Source organism: Prosopis cineraria, unplaced genomic scaffold (assembly GCF_029017545.1).
Source record: "Prosopis cineraria cultivar Desert tree isolate PC_DT_omini unplaced genomic scaffold, ASM2901754v1 PC1, whole genome shotgun sequence".
Taxonomy (NCBI): Eukaryota; Viridiplantae; Streptophyta; class Magnoliopsida; order Fabales; family Fabaceae; genus Prosopis; species Prosopis cineraria.
In genome coordinates this window covers 7,496,122-7,510,163 of record NW_026555332.1, presented here as the reverse complement: position 1 = coordinate 7,510,163, position 14,042 = coordinate 7,496,122, and the positions used below count along the sequence as shown (strand labels likewise).

The 14,042-nt window shown below is 29.8% G+C and overlaps 1 protein-coding gene across 1 annotated transcript; it reads left to right on the top strand.

Moving 5' to 3' along the window:
* The first annotated feature begins 4,890 nt into the window (after positions 1-4,890).
* On the top strand, positions 4,891-7,486 carry LOC129305318 (proline dehydrogenase 2, mitochondrial-like). Its single transcript, XM_054945367.1, is given in 4 exon segments — positions 4,891-5,414; positions 5,417-5,467; positions 5,470-5,624; positions 6,312-7,486. Coding segments are annotated over 4 exon segments (1,521 nt in total). The 5' UTR covers positions 4,891-5,041; the 3' UTR covers positions 7,254-7,486.
* The last annotated feature ends 6,556 nt before the right edge of the window (positions 7,487-14,042 follow it).

The following is a 14,042-nucleotide window of genomic DNA, read 5'->3' as shown; positions in this document are numbered from 1 at the left end:
TCTATCAAAGTGCCCAGTAAGTCTCAAAGAATTTTAATTTTAAAAAAATTACACACCTACAAGATCTCTTTTCTAAAAATTCTCTCGTATTTTACGAAGCATTCCTCTATGTGAACCCTTTCGGAGTGTTTAAAATAAAAGTGTTCCAAAAAGGTACTATGAAAGCACTAAAAATAAAAACGCCCAGAAAGGGTTCTATATCATAATGCTTTTAAATAAGCGTTCCTAAATAAAAGCTTTTTTTTTTGGGACAACCTATAAAAATAAATGCTCCTAAATGAAGGCTTTTTTTTTATTTATTTTTCGCACAACATAGAGGAGCATTGTTTAAATAAGCACTCTTAAATGGTTGTTTTTTAAAAAAAAAAAAAACTCATACAATCTGTGGGAGAGCTTGTTCAAAAAATGCTTTTAAATACTTGCTTTTTTAATTTTTTTTATATAATCATTGGGAGCGCTTTTTAAATAAGCACACCTAAAGGTAATTTTTATTTTATTTTGTTTTGACTTAATCATTGAGAGCACTTTTGCAGTAAGCACTCTAATAAATGAAAACTTTTGGAATTGATTTAATATAAAGCTTTTAAAGGTATTCATTTTCTCCCAATTTTTTTATGGTTTGCAGGAGCACTCATTTTTAAAACGCTTTAATAAAGGTAATTTTCTAGAATACTTTATCAGTAGGTTCTCATTTTATTGGAGCTTTTTTCTCTATAATCGCTCCTAAAAGCATGATTTACAATAGTGAGTATATGATAGAATAGAAAAAAAGGTCATTTATAAGATAGAGCGGAGCGGAATGAAGTAGAATGAAATTAAATATTCCTTTGTATGGGAGTTTTACTAAAAGAATGAATGATTTTATTTAATCATTATTTAAGAATTATTATAAAATTAATCTATTTGAATTATATACCAACAAAGATAATGTCTAGTAACAAGAGCTACTTTTTTAAAACGAGACAAATCAATATTCGATTCTCCAGTAAGGGGGGTGCTCATATTTTGTGCCCGACTTTACTTTGAATAGGATTGTCTCTAATAAAAAAATACATATGAGCAATAAAAAAAATAGGTTTGAATTATACATAATTATGTTTTTTAGCTTTAAGGTGATAGGAGAAAAAGGGTAAGAGGGGTGAGCAAGAAGAAAAAAATTTTATAATAAGGGTAAATGTGTAAACTTAGCTATCAATTATTTTTCGAAAACTAATGGGTAACTTATATTTTGAGGTGGTGTGAAATAAATTTTAAACTATTAAAAACAGAACACTCAACAACCTCCATTAATTTCAAGCTGACAGACATTTATTGTCATAATAGTGCTCACTCAAATTATTAGATAAATGAATAAATTTAGCTATGAATTATTTTGGAAGGACTATTGTGAGAGTTTTTTTCATCTTCAAGATATTGTGCCCTTCTCGTGAAGATTGGGCAACTTCGAGGTTGAGTTAGGACACAACGCTGTTTATGACAAAAAGGTTGAGGGTGAAGTTAGAGTTATTGAGCCATTAAGGAATTGAAATGATGCTATTGAATGTTTCATTTTTAATAATTCGGGATTTATTACATACCACCCCATAATATAAGTTATCCAATGATCATCACAAAATAATTTATAGTTAAATTTACATATTTATCTAATAATTTGACTGAGCCCTACCATGACAATAAATATCTATTAGGTTGGAGTTAACAAATGCTACTAGGTGTTTTTTTTTTAAGTTTAAGATTTATTTCACACAACTTCAAAGTTTATGTTACCCACTAGTCCTCTGAAAACGATTGGTAGTTAAATTTTGCACTTTTAACCTTATAATAATATTATTTATGTCAGGTTATTTTATTCTTGACCCCTAAATTGGGGTCCAAAAAGTAGGTTCAGAAGATTATTTCAAATCATTCTACTTCCTTTTAAAAAATTATACCAAGAAATGATATAAAAACTTTTGTCGTCCCAACCCATTTCATCTAAAAAAACTCTCAGGCACTACCTAAGCCGCTATAACCAATACTGTTGGAATTAACTACCGTTAATCATTTCATTCCCAAGTAATTTGCATATACGTTGTTGCGTAAGATGGGAAAAAAGGGAAAATGTGTAAAAAGTGCATGTAAATAAAGTTTTTTAAATTTGCATTAATGCAGAGATGTACTCTATAACTATTTTAGTTGACATTAACAATGGCCATTGAATTGAAACGTGTTGTGCATGATTTTTTTTTTTTTCTTTTGATGCAGGATCATAAGTTTGAATTATATAAATAACAAATTAAAGTAATTGGCAAAAAAATAAATGTAGAGATATGTTAATTTATTATTTTAGCTGGCAATGACAATGACCGAGAAAGTAAAAAAAAAATAAATAAATAATAATTAATGAAAATGATCATGCTTTTTCAAAAGTGAGTGAATCAAGCAGCGCACAGTGTATCGTTCGTCAAATCCAGTAATGTTGGAGGAACAGAATCTATTTTTATTTGTCGCTTAGTGAGTCAACTGTACGTATGGGCATGTGCGACTGAATCTAAGTGGGTCTCTGATTCTGGAATTAGCAGTGATTCCCTTTTTCTTTTTCTTTTTCTTTTTTTAAAAGCAATATTTTTTTTTTTGAAGATTTTATATTATTAATAATAATGAAAATAGACAACCAAAGCCATTTAAAACACAAGCTTAATGGCTCCGGATACAACTCATGGGGGACCACCACCATTATTTGGTGCAGAAAATTTTGACTTCGATTGTTCTTTGCTCTCTTTGAAGCCACATGTTGGCATTTCCTTTTTTAAATAAATTGGTAGCATGATTTATATAAGTCATTTTGCATTAAAAAATAGAGTATTAATTAACTTTATTTCAAAACCACCATTTTTTTATTCCATCGTTGCCCAGTATTTAGAAAATCTTGAGAGTATTGTCATTGCACGTCCAAATTAATTTGAACCTCGCTGTGTGTGGGATTATCATGATTAATAGGAGTCTCACGGGCACCATGAAATGAATTTGGTATTTTCATGTAAGGCGACTATATATATATATATATATATTTTTAAGACTCACATTTGAAACCTCTTGAGATAAGTTGATTAGATTTCCTTATGACTAGTAGAAACAAACGCCCATTGATCAAATCTATTTTCAATAATACTCCCTTCAATTGTTTTTCAATTGTTAATATATTTCTTGAATTTTGACATAATTCAACTTAATCCTTATGCCTTATTGAGTTAAGATATTAATGAAATTAAATTATCTCAAGTCACAAAAACAATAAAGAGTAAGTCATTATGAATTAAAGTTTAAGAATTGAATTGATCTAAGGAAGTATTACTGAAAGTAGATTTAATTGATGGGTGAATGATTTAACTAATTGAAGAAGTTGAATAAAATATGCAATAACATTAAATAAACATGCAAAATACCGAGGTACTCATGAGTCATGGGACTGTTATTGATAATAGCGGATCCACATGATATAAATTTGTATTAGTATCAGCAGAAAGTAGTAATATTTTAGGTTTAAGTGATAATGTAATAAAAAAACCAAGTAAATTTGACAATATAGTGAATATTTTAATGTATTCATTGTATCGCTTGATTTGTGGGTCTGAATCTCAAGAGTTTTATTATTGTGAAATTTTTTTTTGGGGGGTGGCATCAAAATCTAAATCATTAAATATGGCTGTTTTTTTATTTATTTATTTTGAAACGATTATCTTGGAAGAGAATCAAAGTGACGAGGCAAGTTGAGGAATTGAGATGTCGTGATAGGAATTTATTTATTTTTCCCCCTTTGAAAAAATTGCACGTTGAGGACTGAGGATATGGTCGTGGATCCACGTAGATTCAGACTCATCGCCACCTATCTATCTATCTCTCACTATAATTTAACTTGGCCAGCTCACAACCGCTTCTTCTTGGTCCCTTCCTTTTTGGTTTTTTTCTTTTCTTTTCTTTTCTTTTTAACCTTGTTTTTCACGCCTAATTAATACCTCAACGCCTAATAAACATGCTTGTTATTCTGAGAATCACAGTAAATTCTAAAAAAAATAAATTAATGTGAGTTAAGTTTTTTATATTTTTTTCTAAAACAATGAGTCGGACTTATCAATTTAGCCAGATGTGATTACATTTAAAAGTTAATTAAATATCTTATTTGTAATTAAAACTCTTAATTTACAATTGTTAAAATTAATATTTGTAATTTATTTTTAAAATAATTTTTTAGAAATTATACATATTCCTTTTGTTCAGAATTACAAAGTACTTTTAACTGAATTACACACTTCAATGAATTCATAAATTGTCTTTAAAATTACAAGGTATCTCAATTAAAAATTCTTGTTAGTTACACCTCCAATTAAAAGTATTTTCAGAAAGAATATTAAAAAAAAAGTACTTTCAGAAAAACCTTGTTAATCAATTGCACCTTTATTACTCACCCAACCTTCATTTTGTCTTAATTTTTTCCCTTTTATATTTGATGTTCTTACCGTAAATTCAAGTATTTTCAAGTTTAATGAGGTAATTTTTTTCATCAATTCGAAGAAAAATCAAATCCTTTTCACTTATCTCCTAATCGTGACTTTGACTTGGCATTTTAATATTACCTAAATAAAATTAAAATCTTACCTCTCATGTCAATCTGAACATTAACAATCAACAAATTACACTATTTACAAGTTAGTACAATACAATACAACAAAGCGAACGCATAAGTTGTTGTTTGTTAATTATATAATTACATAATGTAATATACAGCGCAAAATATAGAGCGCAATTTAGCCTTTAAAATAGGCTAACCCAATTAATTACTTGACGCGTTATTCTTCTCTCTTAATTACTTTATTCTTTGCCTATAAATCTACCCTCAGGCCCTCCCATTTCAACTCGCATTTTTACTTGAGAGACAATTCTCATTGCAATTCATATTCCAACACAAACCTCTTAGATTTTCTTTCATCACAAAGACACAGAGATCGTCGTCGTCGTCGTTGTCGTCTTCGCGAGATTCATCAAAACGTCTCTGCGATTGTTGATGGCCACCCGTGTAATCCCTCCAAGAATCCTCAAGAAGGTCCGTTACAACACCGCTTCTTCCACCAAGCCTCTCAACTACCCCCAACCTTCCCTCTCCCCCGCCGCTGCCTCTGCCACCGGCGCCGTCGCTCCCTCCCCTGTTTTTCTTGACAGAACGTCCAACCTTCAGAAGTCGCCTCCCTCCCTCGCCGGGGAATCATCTCTTCTCAATTTCGACGACGTCCAGAGGCTGTTCTCGTTCGTCCCCACGTCCAGGCTCCTCCGATCCTCCGCCGTCCTGCATGCCACCGCGTCGGAATCCATGGTGGATTTCGGAATGTGGGTTATGAAGTCCAAGCTCATGGAGGTCGACGTGCTTCGCAAGATCATTCTGGCGCCGTCAGACGAACTTTCTTCGACCACTTCTGCGCCGGCGAGGACGCCGCCACGCCGCACGCAGCATCAAGGGACTGAACGACGCCGGATTGCGAGGCATGCTCGTGTACGGCGTCGAAGACGCCCACGACAACGACGCCTGTGATCGGAACCTTAACGGATTCCTTCACACCGTTGACGTTAGCAGATCGCTTCCACCATCTTCCGTAAGCTTCTTCCTAAATTTTCTCCTTTATTTTTTATCATCCCTAAAAATATATAATAGAAATTAAAATTCCTCGACAATAAGAAAATTCAATTTTTTTTTCATCTTCATCTTTCTCCATTTTGAGCAATAACAAACAATCTGAAAATAGACTCCACCGAACGTGCCATGCCACCACGAGGTTCGTCTTGGACCATCACTTGCATGGCGGTGGTGGTCCCACTGGTGGTGGTGCCTTACAGCTGGAAAATGAAAGTAAAATAAAAAATAAAAGAATTTTTTTTTCCTTTTGGTTTGTTTTCCCTCGTCCCACTTGGATTCAGATTTTTGTACAAAAGTACATTCAATTTGGCCTCGGTGTTTCTCTTCTAGAATACATCCAACAATTTTGTGCTGAGTACTACTATCAATTCCCGTGATATACAATACATTAGCTTCTTTAGCTCAGGACCGTCCATTTTGGTGGGCCTCGTCTCTTCATCTCCGTGGACCCCACATTCGCCGACCTCCTAGTCCTAGGTACCTCGTTGAGTCAAGCTTCGTGACACTTAGCAACATGAACAACGTTATGCAATAGTCCTCTAAGATTCCATAAATTGAACTGAGTTACTGTTATTTGTAGCAAAAGCTAGCTTGATTCATTAATGGATGAAAGTTTTGATCTTTGTGGTTTTGTGATTAATTACAGGTAAGCTTTGTGATAGTGAAGATCACGGCGATTTGTCCCATGACGTTGCTTGAAAGAATAAGCGATTTGTTAAGATGGCAACAGAAAGATCCGAGCTTGAATCTTCCATGGAAGCGAGAAACCCTATCAATTTTCTCAGAATCTAGTCCTTTATATCATACTCAAACCAGACCAGAGCCCCTGACGCCGGAAGAAGAATCTGATCTTGAACTAGCTCACCGGAGACTTGAAGAGCTTTCACGACGATGTGTTCAGGCCAATGTTCCGTTACTGGTGGACGCCGAGCACACCACTGTCCAGCCGGCGATCGACTACTTCACGTACTCCTCAGCCGTGGAGCACAACAAAGGCGACAATCCCATCATCTTTGGGACGATCCAGACATACCTGAAAGACGCGAAGGAGAGGATGATGAAGACAACGGAAGTTGCAGACAAAATGGGAATTCCGATGGGATTCAAGCTCGTTCGAGGAGCTTACATGTCGACGGAACGAACACTAGCCGAGTCACTGGGTCAACCATCTCCGATTCACAATACCATTGAAGATACTCACAAGTGTTTCAATGACTGCGCGTCGCTGATGCTCGAGAGGATAGCCAATGGCTCCGGCACTATCTCAGGCGGAGCCGTGGTGCTGGCGACGCACAACGTGGAGTCCGGCAAGCTTGCGGCGGCGAAAGCTTGGGAATTAGGGATGGGGAAGGTGAATCACAAGCTAGAATTTGCTCAGTTATATGGAATGTCAGAAGGATTATCGTATGGATTGAGCAACGCAGGTTTTCAGGTGAGCAAGTATATGCCGTTCGGTCCGGTGGAGATGGTGATGCCATATCTTCTGAGAAGAGCTGAAGAGAACAGAGGAATGTTGGCTGCGTCTGGGTTTGACAGGAAACTTATGAGCATGGAACTAGGAAGAAGACTCAAAGCTTGTGTCTTCTGAAGAAATGGAGTATTATAATAATTGTAGTAATGGTAATGATAAAAATAAAAAGGATCGTTTTACTTGAGATTTAGAGAGAGAAGAAAATGAAAGAGATGAGAAATGTGTTGTGTATTCGTGTAAAGATTGTTGTTGGACAGATAAAATATGTCTCTTTCGATCTGTTTTTTTCTCTTTGTGAAATTCAGGGGAAAATGTGAAAATGAATTCGAAATTATTATAGTTATTTGAGAGCCAGCCTCGTACAAGTTGTGTATATTATTATTATTATTAAATATTTTATATGATGTGTTTTTGTTTACTTGTTAATTGTTACAGAGAATTGAAAAAATTGAAGTGATGAATTTTTTTTTATTATGTCCAGATCACAATATAATTATTTTTTAGAAGTTTAACGTATATAGGTGTTATGTATATTTTTTCTAATTACATTCTTACTTTATTGATTAATTTATTAAGTAATTAATAAGAATTTTTTGAATAAATTAAATATTATATTTATTATTATATATATAAGTGAACTATTGAAAAAATGTGATTTTTTTTAAAAGTTAAGATTTTAACAAATTTTTTGAAAAATATAAATTAATTAAGAATAACTTATATCGACAAAGTATTTATAATTAATATAAATATATAAAAGAACATTAAAATTAAAATAAAACTAAAACTAAAATAGTGGTGAAATGTTTGAAAAGGAAGTGTACACGGGTCTAGTTCTTCCTTCGACAAAGAGCGTGTGAATGAGCTGGACAATCTATCGCCCGTGATATTAATTAGGTGACTTTTTCATTTGGTGTTGTCTAAAAAAAGGGTAATATGGACATTTTCATAAGTCGCTTTACATTAAAAAAAATCAAATGATACATTTAAAAGATATTCCTTCCATTAAAAAATATAAGACATTTTTAATCTTTTAAAATATAATCATTAATTTTATATTTATTATAGGATGTTTGATAAAAAAATAAATATAAAAAAAAATTAATTTAAAAGTAGATAATTACTTTATTAGGATGGGATTCAACTAAAATGTCTTATATTTTTTAATTAAGGGAGTAATTTATAATTGAAAATAATCATTAAATTTTTTTTTTCAATTTTACGCTTTTACAATTTTGGATAAATAGAGAATAACAAATTATAAGAGAGAGAGAGAGAGAAAGTGTTTTTTAAAAATGATATATTTAATAAGGATAATTAAGTAATATCTTTTTCTTTTTGACAATATCAATAATTTAACTACTTCTATATGTTTTTGGTGATCTAGTTAAAATGACTTATAAATATATTTAGGTAAAATATATGTGTCACTTATAATTATTTAAATAGAATCAAGAAAGTGTTGTTACATTATTGATACAATATGTAAGAAACACTACCCTTATGTATAATGTCTTATCTTATTTCTAGAAAATTGCAAAATGTTAAAATTGAAAAAAAATGCTTATTGTACATATTTTTTTTAATATAGAAAGTAACTTAAATATAAAACTGAAAAAGGATATTGATATGAAATAGTTATTATGTAGCCAGCCTGCTCTCACTGAGAATGAGCTTGAATTCTCATGTGTGTGCACATATAAATAGCACACTCCATCACTTGATATCACCCAAGTTAAGAGATTCTAATTCTATTTGGTGTTGAGGAAAAGACCCTGATAAGGAACAAATCCTAAACATGATCTTAGTGATATATATGACTTAAAAATGTAATCTTTTATTCAGTGGAACTGCACTAAAAACCATACTCTCTTTAATACTATCAATAAAATAAAAAATTTGGTCATGTGATATTGAATTGTAATTTTCGACTATACGTTTTTTGTCAAGTAAAAAGATGTGTATGAACTGGTTTGGTCGTCGTACATGAAATGACACTTTTTTTTTTTGGCCAAAGGAATGAAATGATAATTTAGATATTATGATTACGTTGAATTACCATTTGGTGTTGAAACTTTTTATGTTGACAATAAATTGATTGATACCTTTAAAACAGTTTTTTTTTTCCGCCACGTGTAAAACGGCGCCAAGAAGGGATGGTATTCGTTCTTATCTTTGTGTGGAATATTCTATTTAAATTTTTTTTTGCTAATATTTTCCAACGTGAAACTGTGAGAAAGGGCTTTAGTATTAAAATCACACGAAACAAGAACTATATTTTCAAATTGAGAAACATCCAAGTCTTGGGCCACTAATTTATTCTGATAAGATTAGAGGGTGTCGGGAAGAGACTTGCATAACAAGAATAATTGGACTTTTAGATTGATTGATGTGACATGGGACAAATGGATCCAAGCGTTCAAAACTCAGCCATGAATTTGACTTTTTTTTTTTAAAAAAAATAAATTTAGATTATTTAAATTTTTATTTGTTAAATTTTAATATATTAAAATTGTGTGATTTATTAAATAATTTCAAATAATAATAAATACTCACGTTTAGTGTTAAACTTTGCTCAAACAAAATTACCTCTAATAAAAAGATATATATACAATGAAAAAGAGAAAAAATATAAGTTTTACTTCCTTTTTTTTTGTCAATTATCAACTTAATCTCTACATTTTGAACTGAAACCTTTCAAATTTTTATTGAAAAATATCTTTGCATTAAAATTATTTTCTTTTGATTGAGATTGTTTGCAATAGAATGATACTTGCGTACAATAAAACAAGAGTTAATGATTATTTTTGTCTATAAACTATACATAAAAATTATAAATGTTTTTAAATTTAATTATGAATCAATTTCGTCCTTTGACTTTAAGATTCTTTTTGCCATCACTTGATGTTAAAAATACTTAATGTCCTTAATCATCCATGAGTCCAACTATTTTTTAATATTTTTATTAAGTTAAGGGTCATTTTTACCTCTCAACTTTTATTTAAAAAGCCATTTTTATCCCTAAACTAAAAATTTTATATTAAAAAAATATAATATGGGACCTAATAATGATCAACTAATAGTGAAAAAATAGCAGTGTAATGAGAAAGGATATTTTTAAAATTGAGAGACAAAATTAATTCATAATTAAATTTAAGAGCACTTATTACTTTTTATATACAGTTCTCAAACGAAAATGAACATAAACCAATAAAATGAAGAACAACTCACCTCCTGTAATTTGTTGACCAGAAAGAACTCATTTCTTGTAGTTTTTTCTCAACATAAATAAGCTCTTATGATTTATTGGCTCAATAAACTTAGGATCTACGTATACTAAGTCAAAATTTATTTACTAAATAAATAATTCAGAAAAAAATAGGAATTAAAAATTACATTATCATAAATTATGTTATCCATATTAATAATAATACTAATAATAATAATAATACAAGTCAATTTGACCGACTTTTCAACATATATTTGCATTTGCTTCCTACCAGGAGCATTAATTGAAAGTGACACATTTCCGATTGAAATTTCGTATCATTGACATTGAAAAGGACCAATTGTGAATTGTAATGCTTTAGCCCATCCAACTTGCTCGAACCCTTTTCTGATTTTAGTGGTCTACTTCCATAATCACAGTGATCCCTAAACTTTTCTTTTTCTTCTTGATTATATTATAAGAAAATACATGTGAATGTGATTATTAAATAAGAAATTCTTGCTTATCACATCAAACAATTAAAAAAAAAGAGAGCAATTCTTTTATCATAAATTCTTGCAGATTCCATGGAATGGTCAGAAAAGAACATTATGCTTGCTGATTAGTGGTGCATACAATCTCCTTTATTTCCAAAGCAATGTTTGAATAATTAGGAAACCCAGAAAATTAGGCATGACTATTTCATTCAAAATATTTAAGTGTTTAATTTCTACGATTCTCTCTTTATTTATTATATATTTGTTTGTATGATGGAAATTTAAGTCTATCTTTCCAAAAAGGTCCTTTTCTTTTTGTGTTTATTGGCTGATTGTAGAATGTGATTCTCATGTAGATGAATGTGGTCCCTCCAGTTGATATGGAAAGCCACATTATATAAAAATTATTAATTGTCAAATAATAAAACTCAACTTCTTCTAATTGTTGAAAACGACTTTAATTAATTGAATGAGATTTTAAAAGATTATGATGAGTATCAACAATATTGAACGAGGGAAAAAAAAACATGTTGAACTAGTGAATATTATATGAGTCATTTCTAAATTTGAAACTACTTCGTCAACACTAAGGAAATAAAGTTAAGAATAATACCTAGATACTTAACCTTATATTTTTAATATACTTATATTAAATTAAATTATAACATGTGATTCTTAATTTATTAATTTAATTAATAACAAAATTTATTATAAAAAATAATTTATAAAAGATTCATATATTTTGATTTAATTGAATACAAGCATCTTAAGTAAATAAGTTTAAGTATATAAATTTTTCCTAAAGTTAAATAATGGATATACTGTCTAAAAAGAAAGAGATTTTTTAATTTATCCGTATATATCATATTAAATACATATTCTCCCTCATATGTAAATTTTTACTTCACTCAGAAAATTACAAAACGATAAAATTGAAATAAAAAAATGCAATTAATTAACACTCCATCTTTTCACGTAAAATATTTGGCCTTTTCAATTAATAAAGCAAACGCATTTAATAGTCCAAGCGATCCTGGCAATTACTTTTTTTTATTATTATTATTCCAGAAATTTCAGGAGAGTTGAATCCAATGCCTCTAGACTTAGAGCAGTTATATAGATATTTACCAATTATCAATCTTTTACTAATAAAATTATTATATCAGTAATGAAATTTAAATTCAGACTTTGACAAATCATAAATCAAGTCCTTATTAATTGAATCAATACTTGTTTGCCTAATGACTTAAACCTTAAGTTTTTAGCTAACAAACTGAAATGCTATAAAAGCATATTTTGAGCCTTAAAGCCTCTCTTAATTATAATTAAATATAACCCATTTAAACCTTTTATGAAAAACTCACTTAAAAGTTTTATAACAACAACAACAACAAAATACAAATATATATGATGAATATTAGGGAATAGATTTTAGTATGAGCGTGAATATGATAAGTTATGCAAATAGCACCAACCAGGCATGTTGTTGAGTAGTGTCTTTTTTAAAAAAAAAAATAAATTAAACCCATATTTTTTAATTTTAAGTAAGAATCATGATCTATTATTGAGATTTAAATAATTTAGATCCCTAATAGTAATTAATGATATTATGAAGCTCTTAATTGTTATTTTCTCTGTATATTATGAATATTGGAGAATAGGCTTTGAGATGAGCCGTGAGAGCAAATGTGGAAGAAGACAGCAGCATATGATGAGCTAAGCAAGTGGCACCAACCAAGCATGTTACTGAGTGTATGCCAACATATAAATATATTTCTGCAAAAGAGGACAAAGAGACTTTAACTGAGTTCACTTACCATGGATCCTCTGGTGGGAAACAAAACATGTACCACATTGTTCCAAATCTTGATCACCTTGAAAGCTACACTTCCCTGCTACTGCATCACGCTGCGCTACCTAATTCAGCAGGCTATACGTTCAAACCTTCATTAAATCATATAAATTATGACATGGAATAACCTCTAAAAAAATTAATGTAAAACAAAGGCTTTTCATTTGTAAATTTCTGAAATCTCAATTGCAGAAAGTTCTTAACATTTTTTTAAGGTCCTTATTTGTTATTCTTCCTTAATTATATCCCTCCCATGAGAGATATCTCTTTTTTTAAAAAAAAAATCATTTTGTTTTGTAATTTTGGTATAATTATAATTTAATCTCTAAATTTTAATTCAGTTTCTATAGTTTTGATTGAGTTGAAACTCTGTATTTAAATTTAACCATAGTTTTCATAATTTTAACCACTTGAAATATTAGGCTCTAAGCTCAAGAAATTATTCTAGTCCTTATAACTGTATTTTCTAAAACATATGAATCAACATTTTAAATAGTGAAACTCATAGGGACAAAATTGTATCAATCTAAAGTTCAAAAATTTTATTTTAATCGAGTCAAAACTATTATAAAGATTGAGTTACACTAAATTAAAACTTATAGAACTTATAAAAATCAAGTGATTAAGGGTTTGTTTGGTTTCAGTTTTCATTTTTTATTTTTAAAAACTGTTTTGTAATATAGTTTTTAAAATTAATTTTAAAATAAAATGAAATAAAAATTTATTTGGTTATATTAATTAAAAATAATTTTAGAATTAAAGAAATGAATTGATAGTGATTGTTACAAGTAATTAATGGTGATCATTAATAATAAAAATTGATGAAGGTAATTATAATTTTTAATAATTAAATGTAGTATATTTTAAAAATAAGAAAAACAAAATGAAAACAACTTAAAGTTGTTTCTATTTTTTTGTTTTTAAAATAAAAAAGAAAAACAGTTTTAAAAACAACTAAATAAAAAACACTTATCTAAATAAATTTTAAAATTTTTTTATTTTAAAAAATAAAAAAATAGTTTTTAAAAACAGAACCCTAACTTTTGTTGTTCTTGTCAAATAACTACTATCTAATTATCACATTGGATCCCAATTAATCTGGCTCGAGTTGGAAATGATCACGCGGGTACCGAAACTCTCCCAACAAATTTTTAATGAAATTAGATATTCAAAATTCCAACTCAAGATAACTTGTTAAAGTAGTATAATCCCATTTCACTGACCTATATATGCTTGTTGGCCCAGCAACGATATCATTTTAAACACGCTCAATTTGTTTTTATATGCTTATGTGCTAATATTTTAATTGCATATGTATAGTACAGATTCCACAGAATTAATGTGCATCA